Source organism: Chenopodium album, chromosome 8 (genome assembly GCF_948465745.1).
Source record: "Chenopodium album chromosome 8, dcCheAlbu1.1, whole genome shotgun sequence".
NCBI classification, from domain to species: domain Eukaryota; kingdom Viridiplantae; phylum Streptophyta; class Magnoliopsida; order Caryophyllales; family Amaranthaceae; genus Chenopodium; species Chenopodium album.
This window is the reverse complement of record NC_137841.1, coordinates 23,681,182-23,699,118: the sequence shown is the minus strand read 5'-3', so window position 1 is coordinate 23,699,118 and position 17,937 is coordinate 23,681,182. Positions and strand designations below refer to the sequence as shown.

At 37.7% G+C, this 17,937-nt stretch overlaps 1 protein-coding gene across 1 annotated transcript; it reads left to right on the top strand.

The window, feature by feature from the left end:
- Positions 1-1,801: 1,801 nt before the first annotated feature.
- LOC145641771 (uncharacterized) lies at positions 1,802-15,886 on the top strand. Its single transcript, XM_081692719.1, has 5 exons — positions 1,802-3,413; positions 4,009-4,193; positions 4,292-4,462; positions 5,019-5,471; positions 15,235-15,886. Exons 1-5 carry the CDS (start codon positions 1,919-1,921, stop codon positions 15,661-15,663), a joined length of 2,733 nt encoding a protein of 910 aa, XP_081548845.1. The 5' UTR covers positions 1,802-1,918; the 3' UTR covers positions 15,664-15,886.
- The last annotated feature ends 2,051 nt before the right edge of the window (positions 15,887-17,937 follow it).

Below are 17,937 nucleotides of genomic sequence, written 5' to 3'. Positions count from 1 at the left end.
GATTTCCATAAAAATTGTTGAATTGTAAATTAATTCCCTATTTACGTCGGTTTAAAAACTTATTCCCACAATATTGTCCACGTAGGATTGGAAAAAGGTTTGATTTTTTTTTTTTTTTAACAAAGAACCGCTAACGGTGATAGCGGTTCTATACTTGTTATAAAACCGCTAACGTCGTTAGCGGCTCTTATATTAAGTTTTAACTTGTGATGTTTTCTTATACAAGAACCTAATACAAGAACCGTTAACGACATTAACGGTTTTATAATTATAGAACCGCTATCACCGTTAGCGGTTCTTTGCAAAAAAAAAAATAACAATAATAATCTACCAAACCTACGTGGACAATATTATGGGAATAAGTTTTTAAACCAACGTAAATAGGGAACTACTTTACATTTCAACAATTTTTAGGGAAATCTTCCCATACAATTGGGCGGGAAATTTTTTCATAATAAGTTGACACGTGTACAGGTTTGGGGGAAAAATGACGTCAGCGGTTGTTACTTTAGTTTATTTATAGAATAAATAGATAGATAGATAGATTCTTTTTCTTTGGATGAAAGTTTTTTTTTTTTTTTTTTTTTTTTTTTTTTTTTTAATGGAAAAAAAAAATCCAACCTATGCACTTTTTCCTCCTAAAAATCCAACCTTTATACCCCTCCTTCTCTGAAAGATCCATTTTACCTTTAACCTGTTAAACAGGTTAAAAATATATATATATTTTTTATTTAATTCTCTCAATTTCTTCTCACTCCTCCTCTTTCTCTCTCCTTTCTCCTAAAAAATGGAAACTTATTGCAATTACCCACCAATACCACCAGTACAACCAATACGCCACCAACACCACCTGAAAACCGTATCACTAGTACACCGTCATCTCTTCCTTCCTCCTCCTCCACCTCACCACCATTATCACCACCCTTTCTCTCCTCGCCACCCCCACCCCCACCCCCACCACCTTCTCACCATTCCTCCATTGAACCCCCTTCAATTTCGTCATCAACTCCCCACCTCACCAACAGCCTCATCTTCATCATGTCGTATTCTAGAAGACGACCCTCGAGATGGGTTTCGATCTCCCACTCGGGTAATCCCTCCTAATCATTACCATCATCATAATCATAATCATCATAATATTCATGATGTTGATGTTGATCATCAGCATTGATTTCGGTTATCGCAACTCCCTAGCTCTGCCGCCGCCACACTTCCGCCGATTTCGGGTTCAAGGGTTTCGCCGATGTCTCTTGGTGTTCATCGTTCTCCTACTTAGTTTGTTCAATTTGAGGTGGAGATGGGTCGGTGCTACGGCTAAAGGTTTAGGGTGGTGGTAATGGTGGTGTGGTTTGTTTGGGTTGAGGAAAGAACTGTAGCTGGTTGTGGCTGGAAAACCAGGGTGGCTAGAAAGGGAGGATGGTCGCAAAGGGAGGTGGTGAGGAATGGTGGCCGATTTAATGAGGGTGGTGAGGAATGGTGGCCGGATTTAATGGAGGTGGTGAGGATGGTGGCCGAAAAATCTTTTTTTTTATTTTTTTATTTTTATTTTTTTTTAAAAATTATTTTTGTTTTTTAATAATAATAAAAAAAGAATTAACCTATTAATAGCTGACATGTGGCATCTAACTTAAAGAAATCGGTCATCGGCAGGTAATGTACCTTTAAATTTAGAGGGATATAAATGTTGGATTTTTGAGGAATAAAATGAAGGTTGGATTTTTAATTAGGAAAAAGTGCAAAGATTGGATTTTTCTTTTCCATTTACCAAAATTGAGAGGAATAGTTTATAACCCCTTTCATTTTATAAGATACGCGGCGTTCGACCCCCAACTAGCGGCTACTCTCACAGTCTCACCCATCTCTTTGTTTCCACCTTCTCTTTTTCTCGTATTCTCGGCGAGTAAAGCAGTGCTCTGCCATGGCTATAGCTCGAGAATTGTACCCTTCAGAAGACGACCTTCCATACGAAGAAGAAATCCTGCGCAACCCCTTCAGCCTCCGTCTATGGTGGCGCTACCTCGTCGCAAGAACCTCTTCTCCATTCAAGAAACGCGCAATCATCTACGAACGAGCTCTCAAAGCTTTACCTGGAAGCTACAAGCTCTGGTATGCTTATCTTCGTGAACGCCTTGAACTTGTTCGTAATCTTCCTATTACACATTCTCAGTATGAAACCCTAGATAATACTTTTGAACGTGCTTTGGTTACTATGCATAAGATGCCCAGAATTTGGATTATGTATTTGCAAACCCTAATTGTTCAGAAATTGGTTACTCGTACTCGTCGTACTTTCGATCGGGCTCTTTGTGCTTTGCCTGTTACTCAGCATGATCGAATTTGGGAACCCTATTTGATTTTTGTGAGTCAGAAGGGGATTCCGATCGAGACTTCGCTTAGGGTTTATAGGAGGTATTTGAAGTATGACCCATCTCACATTGAGGATTTTATTGAGTTTTTGGTGAATTCGGAGCGGTGGCAGGAGGCGTCTGAGAGGTTGGCTGGGGTTTTGAATGATGATCAGTTCTTTTCGATTAAGGGGAAGACGAAGCATAGGCTTTGGCTTGAGTTGTGTGATTTGTTGACTAAGCATGCTACTGAGGTTTCTGGGTTGAATGTGGATGCGATAATTAGGGGTGGGATTAGGAAGTTTACGGATGAGGTGGGGCGGTTGTGGACTTCGTTGGCGGATTATTATATCAGGAGGAAGTTGCCGGAGAAGGCTAGGGATGTGTTTGAGGAGGGTATGATGACGGTGGTCACTGTCAGGGATTTTAGTGTGATTTTTGATGCGTATTCACAGTTTGAGGAGAGTATGCTGGCGTATAAGATGGAGAGTTTGGATTTGAGTGATGAAGAAGGAGAGGATGGTGGTGGGGATGAGGAAGAGGAGGAGGTTGACATTAGGGGGGATGTTGACCTCTCTATGGGAAAGTTTGAGAAGAAGATCTTAAAGGGTTTTTGGCTGCACGATGATAATGATGTGGATTTGCGGCTCGCTAGGTTGGAGCATTTGATGGATAGACGTCCTGAGCTAGCTAATAGTGTTCTTCTACGTCAAAACCCACATAATGTGGAGCAATGGCATCGGAGAGTCAAGCTCTTTGAGGGCAATCCAACTAGGCAGATACTGACCTACACTGAGGCGGTCAGGACTGTGGATCCTATGAAGGCAGTAGGAAAGCCTCACACTTTGTGGGTAGCTTTTGCTAAGCTGTATGAAAGTCACAAAGATCTTGCTAATGCTAGGGTTATATTTGACAAAGCAGTACAAGTGAATTATAAAGCAGTGGATCATCTTGCTAGTATTTGGTGTGAATGGGCTGAGATGGAGTTAAGGCACAAAAACTTTAAAGGAGCACTGGACCTGATGCGGCGTGCAACAGCAGTGCCCTCTGTCGAAGTAAAGCGACGAGGTAGTAATTTTTATTCCCTATATTTGGTACTTTATTTTGCCTGTCTTGCCATTGCAACTTGTAGCAGGTTTCCATTCTAATTTAGTTACGTAGTATTTTCTTTTGAGATTCCTGCTACCTCTATGAAGCTTGAATTTCTTACTATGGTACATGTATCTTGACTTTTGCAAATTTTCTTGTCATAAAAGGAATGTATGACATTCTGATGTATTGTATCAGTGAAATTATCACTAAGATGCTAACTACCCTATGCTGCCCTGAAGTCTTAACCAGATAGAAATGTATTCGGTTTAGAAAGGCTGTAATTGAAATTTGGCTGAATATCTTTGCATTTGTGATTTTTGCTATATCTTTGGGCATCAGAGTGGTGTTACACTTGGTATGAATAAATTATAGTTTGATTTCTCTCTCTCTCCCACTCTTGTTGGGGTGGGAGGTGGGGAAGAGGGTGGGTGGTTGGGCTATGTTCATGGAGAGTACGCTGAATTGCTTTTTTTTGTAGACTCACCAGACACTTAATTAGGTGTAGTATTCTGATGTTTGTTTTCTTCTTGTCCAAGGGGACTATGAGCTAACTTTTTGTTCTCTTATTCAGTTGCTGCGGATGGTTATGAACCTGTGCAGATGAAGCTGCACAAATCATTAAAATTGTGGACATTCTATGTAGATTTGGAGGAAAGCCTTGGTACTTTGGAGTCCACCCGTGCTGTGTATGAGAGCATATTGGATATAAGAATTGCTACTCCCCAAATTATTATAAACTATGCAATGCTTCTAGAGGTATGGCATTCTGTAAATAATTTGAAGACACCATGTTGTTATTATTATTGTTGCTGTTTTTGTGTTCTGATTTTTTACGTTTTTTTTGGTGGCTGTAGGAGCATAAATATTTTGAAGATGCTTTTAGGGTGTATGAAAGAGGTGTGAAGATCTTTAAATATCCTCATGTGAAAGAGATATGGGTTACATATTTATCCAAGTTTGTTAAGAGATATGGAAAGACAAAGTTGGAACGAGCCAGAGAACTCTTTGAGAATGCTGTTGAAACGGTATGCCCATGTTATTAGTTCAGCACACCAATTGATATCTGTTATGGAACAGTGCTACCTGATAGCCTATATTCTATTCCTCATTTTTTAAACACAGGATTTTGTTTTGAAATAGCCTGAGTTTATATTATGAACACCTAGTATTAATTTATGTAATCTCTTAAATTGTTTCGAATAGCCTTTCTCTAAAAGTGTTTTCAGGGTATGCTTTCATGAGATTCTATTCCTTGGAAATCTACGATTCGATGGATCTCATTTATTCTTTGTGTTGCCTCTAGCTCGAAACATGTGATGTGTGGCTTCTCAGGAAATGAGATAGATCCTAACCTTTTTTTTTTATCCAGCTTGAAAGGAAATTATTACTTTTAATTATATTTAAGGGACTCAACTTTTTTACTTTTCTTACTCTTTACTCCCATTTCTGTTTCCTAATGCTTATACCCATGATGGAAGTTGTTTGGTCCAGTTTTTCCTATTATGGATATTTTTCATGTTTGTTCTCATAAATTTTCGTTTACTGAAGCTTGATTGTCTGACATTTTTGATATTTTTTTAGGCACCTGGGGAATGTGTAAAGCCTTTATACCTGCAATATGCTAAGTTGGAGGAGGACTATGGCTTAGCAAAGCGTGCAATGAAGGTTTATGATCAAGCTACTAAAGCTGTTCCAGCTAGTGAGAAGTTGAGCATGTACGAGATCTACATAGCTCGTGCAGCAGAAATGTTTGGTGTGCCAAAAACCAGGGAGATATATGAGCAAGCAATTCAATCTGGTCTTCCTGACAAAGATGTGATAACCATGTGCATGAAGTATGCTGAGCTTGAGAAAAGCCTCGGAGAAGTTGACCGTGCTCGTGCAGTTTACATATATGCCTCTAATTTTGCAGATCCAAGAACTGTTCCTGATTTCTGGAATCAGTGGCATGAATTTGAGGTCCAACATGGAAATGAAGACACCTTCAGAGAAATGCTCCGCATAAAACGTAGTGCTGTTTCTAGTTTCAGCCAGGTACGTTCATCTTGTAGCCCGCTTCATTTGGTGTTAAATCTAACTCCATAATTGTTATTTTGTAGTAGCGCAGTGCTGGTGTCCATTGATGCTATTAACCTTTTTGTGTGTGTGTGTGTGTGTGTGTGTGTGTGTGTGTGTGTGTGTGTGACCTTACCAATGTTAAGTATTATTGGGTTTTATCTAATTGCATAAGAAGGCATATCAGGAGGTTTATGAAAAGCTTGATTCCAAGGAGGGAGAAAGGATCATTTATAAGATGGCAAAGAGAAGACAAGAGGCAAGGAAGGATATTGGCATGGTGAAGTGTGTCAAAGATAAGAACCAAATGGTCCTAGTGCAAGAGGAGGGCATCAAGGACAGGTGGAAGGGGTACTTCGATGAATTATTTAATGGAAGTAATGGAGTTGTGATAGGAGATACATCTATGAGTGATGAAGAAATCAACATGGAGTATGTGCGAAGGATTAGGAGAGTAGAGGTGGAGATTGCACTGAGGAAGATGAAACCTAAGAAGGCGGTTGGCCCTGATGGGGTACCGATAGAGGTGTGGAGGTGTTTGGGTAAGATTGGTATTGATTGGTTAACAAACCTTTTCAACAAGATATGGACGGCTACAAGGATCCCACAAGATTGGAGGAAGAGCACCTTGGTCCCGGTTTATAAAAACAAAGGAGACGCTCAAGATTGTTCTAACTATCGAGGAATTAAGCTTATGAGCCATACTATGAAGTTGTGGGAAAGGGTGATCGAACAAAGGTTGAGGGCATGCACAAGCATTTCAGATAACCAATTTGGTTTTATGCCTGGGAGATCTACTATGGAGGCAATCCATTTGATAAGACAAATGATGGAGTTTTATAGGGTAAAGAAGAAAGATCTTCATATGGTCTTTATTGATTTAGAGAAGGCATATGACAAGGTGCCAAGAGAGATACTTTGGTGGGCAATGTTGAAGAAAGGTATCCCACGAAGGTATGTAGACCTAGTTAAGGATATGTATCGGGATGTGTCAACAAATGTGAGGACATGCGGAGGGTTGACAAAAGATTTCCCTATTACAATCGGATTGCATCAAGGGTCTGCATTAAGCCCTTTTCTTTTTGCAACGGTTCTAGATGAATTAACTAGACCAATTCAAGATGAGGTTCCATGGTGTATGCTGTTCGCAGATGATATCGTTTTGGTGGATGAGACTAAGGATGGGGTTAATGTCAAGTTGGAGCAATGGAGGCAAAGGTTGGAATCTAGAGGGTTTAAGCTAAGTCGGAGTAAGACTGAATATTTGGTATGTCGTTTTGGCACTCAGAGGGGGACAAGCAATGAAGTGGTGAGTTTGGATGGAAAGGATCTGACCATGAGTGAATGTTTTAAGTACCTAGGGTCGATCATCCAGAAGAATGGTGACATTGATCAAGACGTGACCCACAGGATTAAGTCAGGGTGGCTTAAATGGAGAGCGGCCACGGGAGTGTTATGCGACCGCAGCATTCCCTTAAAGTTGAAGGGAAAATTCTACAGGACTGCCATAAGACCAGTGTTGCTCTATGGTACAGAATGTTGGGCTTCTAAGAAAGAGCATATTAAAAAGATGGAGGTTACGGAAATGCGCATGTTAAGGTGGATGTGTGGAAACACTTTAAGAGATAGAATCAGAAATGAGGTTATTCGCAAGAAAGTAGGTGTGGCGGGCATTGTAGATAAATTAAGGGAAAATCGTCTGCGTTGGTTTGGACATGTAAGACGGAGACCCGAGGGTGCACCGGTGCGAAGAGTGGAAGAGTGGGACCATGGAGGGATTAAACGAGGAAGAGGGAGACCAAAGATGACTTGGTTGGAAGGAGTGAGGAAGGATATGAAGTGCATGGATTTACGTGAGGATGAAGTTTTGGATCGTAAGGGATGGAGGAGAAAGATTTATGTTGATGACTACACGGAATAATCAAATTTGGTTCATGTTAGCCGACCCCACTTTTGGGATTAAGGCTTTGATTGATTGATTGATTGATTGATCTAATTGCATAAGAAGCTCAAGGGTGTATGTGTGTGTGTTTCCTTGCTAATGTTAAATATTATCGAGTGTTATCTAATTGTATAAGAATTTCAAGGGTTTTTTTTTCCGGTTTTTGGGTTAAAGATCTCTTAAACGTGACCTCTCCAAGCCTGGAACTTAGTCATTGATCAAAGAGAAGTTTTGCTTTAGTAGTTGTATTCGTTTTACGGTGCATTAGGAATATATTTTCCTGTCCTATAAGCTATGTTACGTGGACTCGGGTACGTGTGTCGGACACAGTGTCCGATTCGCCAATTTCCAAAATTTTAGGACACGGGGACTCTGTCCTATATTTTGACACAGGTGCGGGGACACGGCATTTTCATTTTTTGCAAAAAATTATACATTACAAAATATTTAAATATTTCATTAATATTCAAAAAATTTATACCATATAATGCTAAAACTATGATAATAACACTTATTATTTGGGGTTTTTTTTTTTAAAAAATAAAGATAAAGATGAAGTACTTAAGTAACTTAGTAACTCACCACAAGAAATTAAATAAAGGGGTAAAAAAGTGATGGACACAACTGTCACAACAGTAAAAAGGGGGTTTTAAAAATTAATAAAAACCAATAAAAGGGAGGAATACAGCTGTAAAGCACTATCTCTTTGACTTTCTGATTTTTTTTTTGTACTATCTTTCTTCTTCAACCTCTCGCTCCCTCAGATTTCTTACTTATCTATAGCTATATTTCTCCTTTGCTTGAAAAATTAGGCATTTTTTTTAAAATTCAGCTCTATTTCTCCCCTTCCCCTCTCTCTGAAGTGTCCGAGTGCACAATGCCGAATCTGACACAAATTTCGTGTCCGAATCCGCGTTGTGTCTTGTCGACACGGACACTCACATAGCCTATAAGTAAATATTTCAGATCGCATTAAATCTTGCTGGAAGGATAACAAAGCATTGTGATCATATCTTATTCCTATGCAGCATCCTTTAGATCTTCCATTGCCCATTCTTGAAAAATATAGCTTGATTAATGATAACGCAAAGCTTGCCTGTGAGCCATTTGAATTTTAGAAATATCTGGACCCGGGCATGTGTGTCAGCTTAACGAACACACCCAAATAATTTTGCTTGAGAATTGTTAAGTCAGAATTCAGAAATACAAGTAGTAAATTGTTAGACCTACTAAATTGATTAATGATAACTCAAAGCTTGTTCCCCATTTTCCGTTAGAAGGCATGTGTGTTGGTTCACATAATACACCCACATAATTTTGCTTGAGAAATGTAAAGTCGGAAATTCAGAAATCCAAAGTATTAGGCCATGTTCTCTTTCAGTTTAATTCAGCTCCAATCACCTCCTTATTTCCTTCTCTCATAAAATATTCATTACAGTCAGTTTAGTTTAGTTCACTTCAGCTCTATTCAGCTCCAGTCACTTCAGCTATAACAGACCCTTAGATTAAAAGAACTACTCCCTCCGTTTCATGATGATGTTCCTGTTTACGTAAATCGCTGCAAATATTTGATTGCAAATATCTTTAATCTCACACTATCAAAAATTATTGAATGAGAGAAAATAAGAAGATTTTTTAATAATAAAAAGATTTACTGAGAATATCATTGTGAAACGGGAGTACTTCAAAATCCATCTTCCCTATGCAGAGATGTGTAGACCATGGACGAAAAAAAAGCCTACTATACCTGTCAGAATTACCCGCATTCATTTGCAAATGCTGCAATCTGAAAAATTATGCAAGTGGTGAGAGACTCTAATTTAGAAGTACAAACAAACTCTTTACCTCATACTCTCTTTTATAAACTCAAGAATTATAACATTTATTTTGGGTTGAAACAAATATAGAGGATTAATTATTTAGATCTTGGGACGTTCAATCACCTCTTATGGATAGAAAAGAGAGAGATAGAGGGAGGGGGGGTGTTATGGGACATGTAAGGAGATAGGTGTTTTGAAATTCTTACTGGACATAAGAAGGCTTGAATTGGGAAGTGGTCAAGTGACTGTGCATCAGGAACGGATCCAGAAAATTTCTCCGTAAGGGTTCAAAGTCACTAAACACATACTTTCTCCGGTTTTTATTTATTGCACCATGAGTGATTTCACGTTTGCCAATGCATTACTTTGGTTATTAATATCTTTAATTATAATTTTGTAAACAAATTTATAAAAGTTGATTTTTGAAAAGTAGATTTTGAGCAAATCTAAGTAGATCCCACATGATTATGTTTATCCTTATAGATAAATCACAAAAAATGGTCAAATAAGATAATAGTATAAAGTCTTTCTAGTGCAATAAAAAGAAAACGGAGGAAGTATATAACATAATAAATCTATCAAATAAATAAATTACAGATAATAAATTGGGTGTGCACATGTTTATAAAAATTTCGATTGCACTAAATGTTAATTTATCTTCACCTACACAAATTTCTGATTCATATCATTATAGGTCACATTAATTATGTACTGATTAAATTCTTAAATCTAATGTAAACATATTCAACATTAACAATATCTTAATTTCAATAAACACCAATTTTACTTAAATATATATAAATTTTAACTCTTAGTCTCCTAAATTGACAACAAACTTGTAAAATTGTAAATTATCATTCTAGTTCTACCCCTACAATGATAATATCTGAAATAATAAAATTAAATACTTTGTACGTAGTATAATATTTAATCAATTTTTGCTTAGATAAAAACAAAAAATACTGTGAAATTCTACACTAGAACCTTCGAGTATTGACTTTTCCAAGCAGTGCCCCCTTCTTTTGAAAATTACACACTGTTACCTTTAACTTGCAATTATTTCTCAATAGTGACTTTGCCATTATCCTATCGTTAACGGGTAGTGGGACCCACTTTGTGCTTTTTAATATTTTTTTCTCAATTTGCGTGTTGAAAAAAATATCACGTGAAAGATTTTAGGGGTCATTTTGACCCTTAAGGCCTTAGGGTCCAAATTGAGATCGGATTTGACAAAAACAAAATGTAGAAGCCCCGTTTTGTGAATTCTAATTTTAATAACGGAAATCCGAATTCACAAAACAGGGCTTCTATGTTATTCAATTTGGATCCTTCATGGTTAAAATGACCCCTCAAACCTCTAACAGAACATTTTTTTAGCACGTAAATCGAGAAAAAATAATTTCATAGGTGTAAAGTGGGCCTCACTAAATGCAACAGCTAACGGATGGTTAAAGGCTACAACGTAATTAATTTAATGTACCTTGAGGTTTCAGCGTGGACGTTTGAAAAGGGGAGAGCAAAAGTATATACCACAGGGTTACTACTTACTATGTAGAAAACTCCAAAAATATTAGTCTTTTAACCTTGAAATTTTATACAAGTTTTAAACCTTCATTAGACAATAGCTATGATGTGAATTGTGTGAAGGTCGGGGGTAATTGGGTATTGTGGGTCTTTGGGCAAGTAATTTTCGAAAAAGGGAAAAAAGTAAACATAAAAAAAGTAGCTGGACGCGTTCAAACTTGCAACCTTTGATTTAGAAAGAAGTGTTTTAACCGCTGGCTGTTACAATAAGTAACAAAATATGAAGCATTGTATTTTATATATACTTGTAAACAATTTTTTTACTTTTACAAAAACTTATCTATGTTTTTTGGGATCCCGTATGGGTTCTGAACCCATACTAGACCCGCCTATACTGTGCAAAAGAGTTTTTTTTTTTTCCTCCTTTTGCTTTCTTTCCATATTTTTACCTTTAATTCATTTACACTATGTTTGGATAGTGAGAAATGGAGGGAAAGGAAGAGAAGTGAAAAGAAAGGATACATCATCCTTTGTTTGGATACCTAATGCAAGGTGGGAAGGGGAGGGAATTGGGAGAATCCATTTTCCTTCCCTTTTACCAAATCCCTCCATTGTGGAGAAATTTGAAAGGAAATTGGAAGGTCACCTCCCCCCTCACCTTCCTTTCTCTTCCCTCTTTTTCCTTCCCTTTCTTTTCCCTTCCGTCATCCAAACATAGTGTTATCTATATAGCCATGAATAATAAGACAAAAGAAAGTATAACACTAGCAATTCTTTTTTTTTTCACAACAAAAATAAATAATAAATAATACAGAGGAAAAAAGAAAAAAAAATCTTTGTTAATGTAGGAAGAGCTACTTACATGTCTTATGAGTTTTTTTTAGGAAAAATTGTATTGAGTAGAATGAATTATGGGTAGGGATGTCAGTGGGGCGGGTCAAGTAGGAGACCCGCCCCATCCCCGCCCCATTGGGTCTCGGTTTGGCGGGTGGTGGGGCGGGGATGGGGATTAAAACCATACCCGCCATGGGTGATGGGGCGAGGGTGGATTTTAAGTTGTACCCGCCCCATCCCCGCCCCCACTTCGTACCCGCCCCATCCCCACCTCATACCCACATCTATATATCTTTTAAAGCAAAATTACATACTTTTATTATATTTATTAAATAATTACATGAAATACAATATTAATTATAATACTTTGTACGACACTTATATTATAACACAAAAATGTGTATAGAATGTTTTATTTTATAATTCGTATTAATTATATAAGATTGTGTATTTGAGATACGGATATTAGGTGGATCTTGGGTGGGGATTAGGCGGGTATTTGGTGGGGATTAGGTGGGGATGGATATCCAAGTGAGGGTGGGGGCGGGGATGGTTTTGGAGTTGTACCCGGTGGGGCGGGGATGAGGATGAAAGTTGGACCCGCCGCGGGGATGGGGATGGGGATGAAAATATTAGGTGGGGATGGGGATGGGAAGGCCAACATCCGCCCCGCCCCGCCCCATTGACATCCCTAATTATGGGCCATCAAACTAAAATAGCTTGAACTTGAGAAATGTATAGAAGTGATTAAACTTTGGAGGATGCTTAAACAAAAAAAAAAAAAAAAAAAAAGATTTTGTGATGTGTTAAAATTCAAGCTTATAAAGAACCGGAGAAAATTAAAAAGAATATTTCTAATTTACTCCCTCATAATACTTGACACAATTCTCATTTTTGTCCATTCTTGACACTGTGACACATTACTAAATATGGAATGGGGACCACTAATAAAAAATATCTTCCCACATTTTCTCTCTCATCACCTACCCCATTCCCACCCCACTTATTGTTTTCTTGTAATATATAAATAGACCCTCTTGTAATATTCTTAAACTACGTGTCTTCCCCAATGTCCCAAGTATTATGGGACGGAGGGAGTAATATTTTCCCTATGGTTTTGCTAGGAAATTAATTTTTATTCATGTTGGTGTTTTAAATTGGAAAATTGCTTTAAATAATCCGAACTTTGCCTCATTAACTCAAAATAATCCCAACCTTTTTTTTTTTTTTTTTATTTTTTTTTTTTATTTTTTTTTATAATTATAAAAATCCAAACTTTGATGTGTATCTGCTTCAAATGGTTCTAACCAGTCAGCACGTGTTGGCATGTGATTGGTTAAAAAAATAAAAATAAAACAAAACTATTAATTAGAAAAACCACCCCACCATCCCAAACACTCTCCCGCCACCCATTCCATTAGCCCGACTCCCGCCTCTAGCCGTACCCAGACTTGCCCGCGCCGGCACTAGCGTCGTGCCGACCTCCCTCACCTGAATCACAAACCCCCTTCCTCGTCTCGATTCCACCCAATCAAACTCGAAACCACCCCACTTACCTAGATCTAAGTAAAGGTGGTTTTGGTTTAGGTGGGGGGTTAGGGCTTCAGGTGAGGGTGGATTTGGTTTAGCTGGTGGCAAGTGAGGGAGGTTTCGGTTCATGTTGTGGGCTTGTGGCGCATGAGAGAGGAGAGAGAAGTATGAAGTTCTGCCGTTTTCTGGTGGTTATGGTAGGGTTTCGGTTCAGGTTGGTGATTATAGTGAGGTTTCGGTGGTTGAGAGGGCGGGAATGGGGATAATGTTTCGGTTCAGGTGATTGTGGTGAGGTTGGTGTTTCGGATGATTGTGGTAGGGGAGTTAAGGTGGTGGAGGTGGCTGGGTTGCTGTTGGTGGCGGGGGTTGATTTGATTTGATTTTGTTATTATTATTTTTTTTTTATGAAATTAGTTAGTTTTAAGTTATTAGAGCAACTCCAATGGTTGTAGCTAGGGAGTTGCTTGCAATATTAAATAATCCCTAGCTTCTAGCTTGGCCATTGGAGCAAAAAAATGCAATTAGCTTGGCCAAGCTAATTTGCTTGGAAAAGAACTTGCCAAAATACAACAAATTAGAATAAATATTTTGTAATATAAAAATGTAAATTGAGGAGGTGGGGTTAGTTTTAAATAGTAAGCTAATTGCTAGCCATTGGAGCTCAAAGTAGCTAAAATGACAATTAGCTTAAAAGTTTATGTGGCATGGCTAGCTAATTTGACAATTAGCTTGTCATTGGAGTTGCTCTTAGTTAATTAGTAACACTAATAAATATTTCTTAAAAAAATAAAACTAAAACTGAATTTTGACCAATAATGTGATGACACATGTAAATTTAACTTTTAAATAGAATTTACCTACTCAACAAGTTGTTAGTCACTTTGGACCATTAGAAGCCAATTCACATTAAAGTTCGGATTATTAAAAAATAATCAAAAGTTGGGATTATTTTGGGCGAATGAATCAAATTTGGCAATTTTTTCTTTCAAATTTCTGAAATTTCAAGTCTGATATTGCTAATGTTATGCTTCGTTATTGTTTTCCTCTAATTTAGCTCAAGATTATTTGTACTCCGTTTATACTTTTTAGTTCTATCTATTATTGTGTAACGGCCTATATAGCTCAGTCTATTTGTGTCAGTTCCCAAATTATAAGCACTTGTTTCTCTGTTAATGTATAGTATGGTAAATTTGTTTTTGTCTGTGTCTTTTTGTTTCCACATCATTACTGTGCTTTAATCATTTTACTTTGCCAATTGACCAAACCAATTATTTTCTTTAGCCCATGTAAAGTAGTTCACGTGTGCAAATGTGCAATAATTTTACTTGCTACCCACTTCATTTGATTTAGTATAGCCTTTGAGTATATCGGTCTGCATTGGCTGATTACTGCATGCTTGGTTCACCTTTATTTCAATCTTTTACCACATCCTTCTAGATATTGCCCCAAGCTCTCCACTCGGTGTACTGATTCATCACTCTCTAATCTTCCATTCATTCCTTGACGGGCTTTAAGTTTCAATATTTATGGTTATCACATAATGTTCTAGGACAATAAATTGATACTACACCACCTTGGTGTTTTCGGGGGTGGGAAGTTTGGGGAGCAGCTCTTGGGGAAAAATGGCGATTGATGGAAAGAAGCTACTGATAGGTTGGTTTGGACTGTGGGTGGGGTTTGGTTTTATTCTCAATGGATCAAACACCAAAAAAGCAAAGCATGAGTCCTTTCCTTATCCTAACAATGAATTTTTTGCAAGGGTTTAATTAATAAAAGCAAAACATGAGTCCTTTGCCTCTGTGTCTTTTCTTCCTTTTCTCCCACATTAATAATCCCCTTACATTTATGCATTTGTAAAATTCTTGACTGCTACGTATCAAGTGAAAACATTCATCTTGGCTTGGATGTTTTTTTTTTTTTTTTGAAAACTAAAAATAGGAAGTGCTGGTAGTTTCTTATGAAAATAAACACCAAATTTTATTTTATATCTGCTGTTAGTTTCATCCTTTCTTTCATTTGGAGCTATATTATCTGCTGTAAGTTTCATTGCTGAGAGCCTGAGATGGATTTCTAACCATTGTATTCCCTGCAGACCCATTTCATCCTTCCTGAATTACTGATGCAAAAAGATGAGGTCAGCCTTGATGCACTTGAAAAAGCTGGGGTTCCTGCTGATGAGATGGCTGCTCTTGAAAGGCAGTTGGCTCCTGTCGACAATGATGTTCTAGCTAAGGATAAAGCAAGGACTGTTGGTTTTGTCAGTGCCGGAGTTGAATCTCAAAGTGACACTGGCAAAAGAAATGTAAACCAGGAGGAGATTGAACTACCGGAGGAGAGTGATGATGATGAGGAAGATGTGGAAAAGGTCGAGATTGCTCAAAAGGATGTGCCAAGTGCTGTTTTTGGTGGCTTGGCTAAGAAGCGGGATGACCCTGAGAAAGCTGAAGATGGGGAGGAGGTGAAAGGGGCTGATGCTCCTCTAGGTGCTCTTGAAAGAATGAAGCGTAGAAAGAAAGATTAGTGACTTCCTCAGTTATATAGTCCCAAGTTACACTTGAATCTTAACATTTTGTAGCATACTTGTTGTAGATTAATTATTGGATCAGCTGATCTCGTTTTTTTAGGTCTGTTTTAAACAGGAGAAATTTTTGTAACAATTGTTCATATAGAGTTGATTAAAATGTGAATTAAGCCCATTAAAACCATGATTCCATATTAATACATACTTCTTCCGTTTTTATTTAGTAGACGCGTTTGATTTAGTCACATATATATATATTAAGGAGAGGAGAGAGAGTGAGATGTGAAAAAATAAGTGGGGTACCTTGTAAATGCAAGGTAAAAAATTTACCCTAAAAGGAAATGTGTCAACTACAAAAAAAAAAACTTTCTAAAAAAGAATACATGTCAACTAGAAAGAGTATATGATTTGAACAATTGAACTTAACATGTTTATTTCGTTCGAGGCGTAAATTCGTTAAGTAGGTGGACAATCTGTTTTTGACAGAAAATTACTACCTAGTACTCCGTAAGAGGTTAATGAAATAATGAGTTGTACGTAAGCTTTGCCCACTAATCTAATATCATATCATGAAATAAAGTTTACTTTTGTCGTCAGGCTACGAGACACCGACACTTGACGTTTTAATTTTTTGTCAAGTGTTGCGTCATATGAGGAAGTATATTTAGAAGGTTAACATAATACAAAGTATAAGAAATGTACTAAGAAGAGGGAGAAAGGAAGAAAAATAGAGAGTGAAAAAAGGGTGAGGTGGGACCCACCTTTTTATCAGAAATAGTTTTACATGCAAAAAAGACAAAAAAAATTGGGACCACAACTACTAAGAGTATATTTTGTATCACTAGAGATTTTTGTAAGTACCATATAAACTGTATTGAGTGCCACTATGAGTGTATTTTGTACCACTGAGCTCTACGGTATTATTTGACAGTCTAATGAGACATTTGAAAGTTTTTTGAAATACCACTGAAATTATATCTTGTACCACTGAGAGTGTATTTTGTACCCTGAATCTACAATGACAAAATTTAAATTCTGCATGAAATGACTAAGCCCCTGCGAGACACTTCTAAACCCCTCTCAACCCTCTGTTTGGAACACCTCCACGAAATATAGATGATAAATTTGCATAAACAAGCCACATTTGATGTTGGGTAAGATATATCAAACAGATTTTTAAGCATAAAAAGTTTGTTTATTCAATAAACTTTTAATCTCTCACATACATAAAATATTATCATAGTTTTATTATTAAATGTTGCATGTTCGAATATCGTGGGTAACTATTTTTTTTATTCATCAATAACATTTGACTTGCAATGAAAAACATATGGAAGATTCGCCATGTGGCCCATATACTTTATTTGAACGTCTTTTAATACATATTGTAACTTTTAAACAATGGACAAAATAGAATACATGGCTTTTAAACAGCCTTTTAATACATAGCTTGTAAAATTGCAATTTTTGCATCATAAATTCAGGAAAAGTTAGAAAATAATACCACAAAATTGTCACGATTTTGATAATAACACCCCCCAAAAGAAAACTTTTATTATAACACCACAAAAAATACAAAATTTTGATTTCACCACCACTTAACGGATTCCATCCAAGAATCCGTTAATGGGGCCCAAAACAGACATGTGTCACTAACCTATTGGTTTAATAAAAAAAATAAAAAAGATAAATTTAAAAAGAAAAAAGAAAAAACCCTAAACAACCAAACACAGCCCAATTCCACCACCGCCACCACCTGTGCCCCACCTCCGACAACCCTACCCAGGTCGTCGGTACCCCTGCCCACCAAAACCGGCGAAACCCTCCCTTCTCCCTCCCCGAAAACCACCCCAGCTCCGCCCTACAGCTCCAACAACATCAAATTCGCGCCGAGCAACCCCCGCAACCACCATCGCCACTACAGACTTTGAGTTCCCGCCACTTCGAACCCCTTTCGACACCTCTCCAGCCACCGAAACCCTCTTCTAACACACCCCCAGCCCCCGAAAACCTCCTTCGACACACTCCAGCCACCGAAATTACTCCCCTCCTTTCTCCACTCAAAAGCGCATCCACCACCATATTTCTTCTACTCGCGGTTGAGATCGGCCAATTTAGTGTCGAATTTGACCTCTCAGGCCCTAAATCGGCCGATTTCAACCGTTAATGGCCAGTTTTGGTAGTGGCTAGGGTTTAGGGGGTTGCGGGCTAGTGGTGGGCTTGGTGGCTGCCTTAGGATCTAGTTATTTTTTTTTTCTTTTTTTTTATTAAATT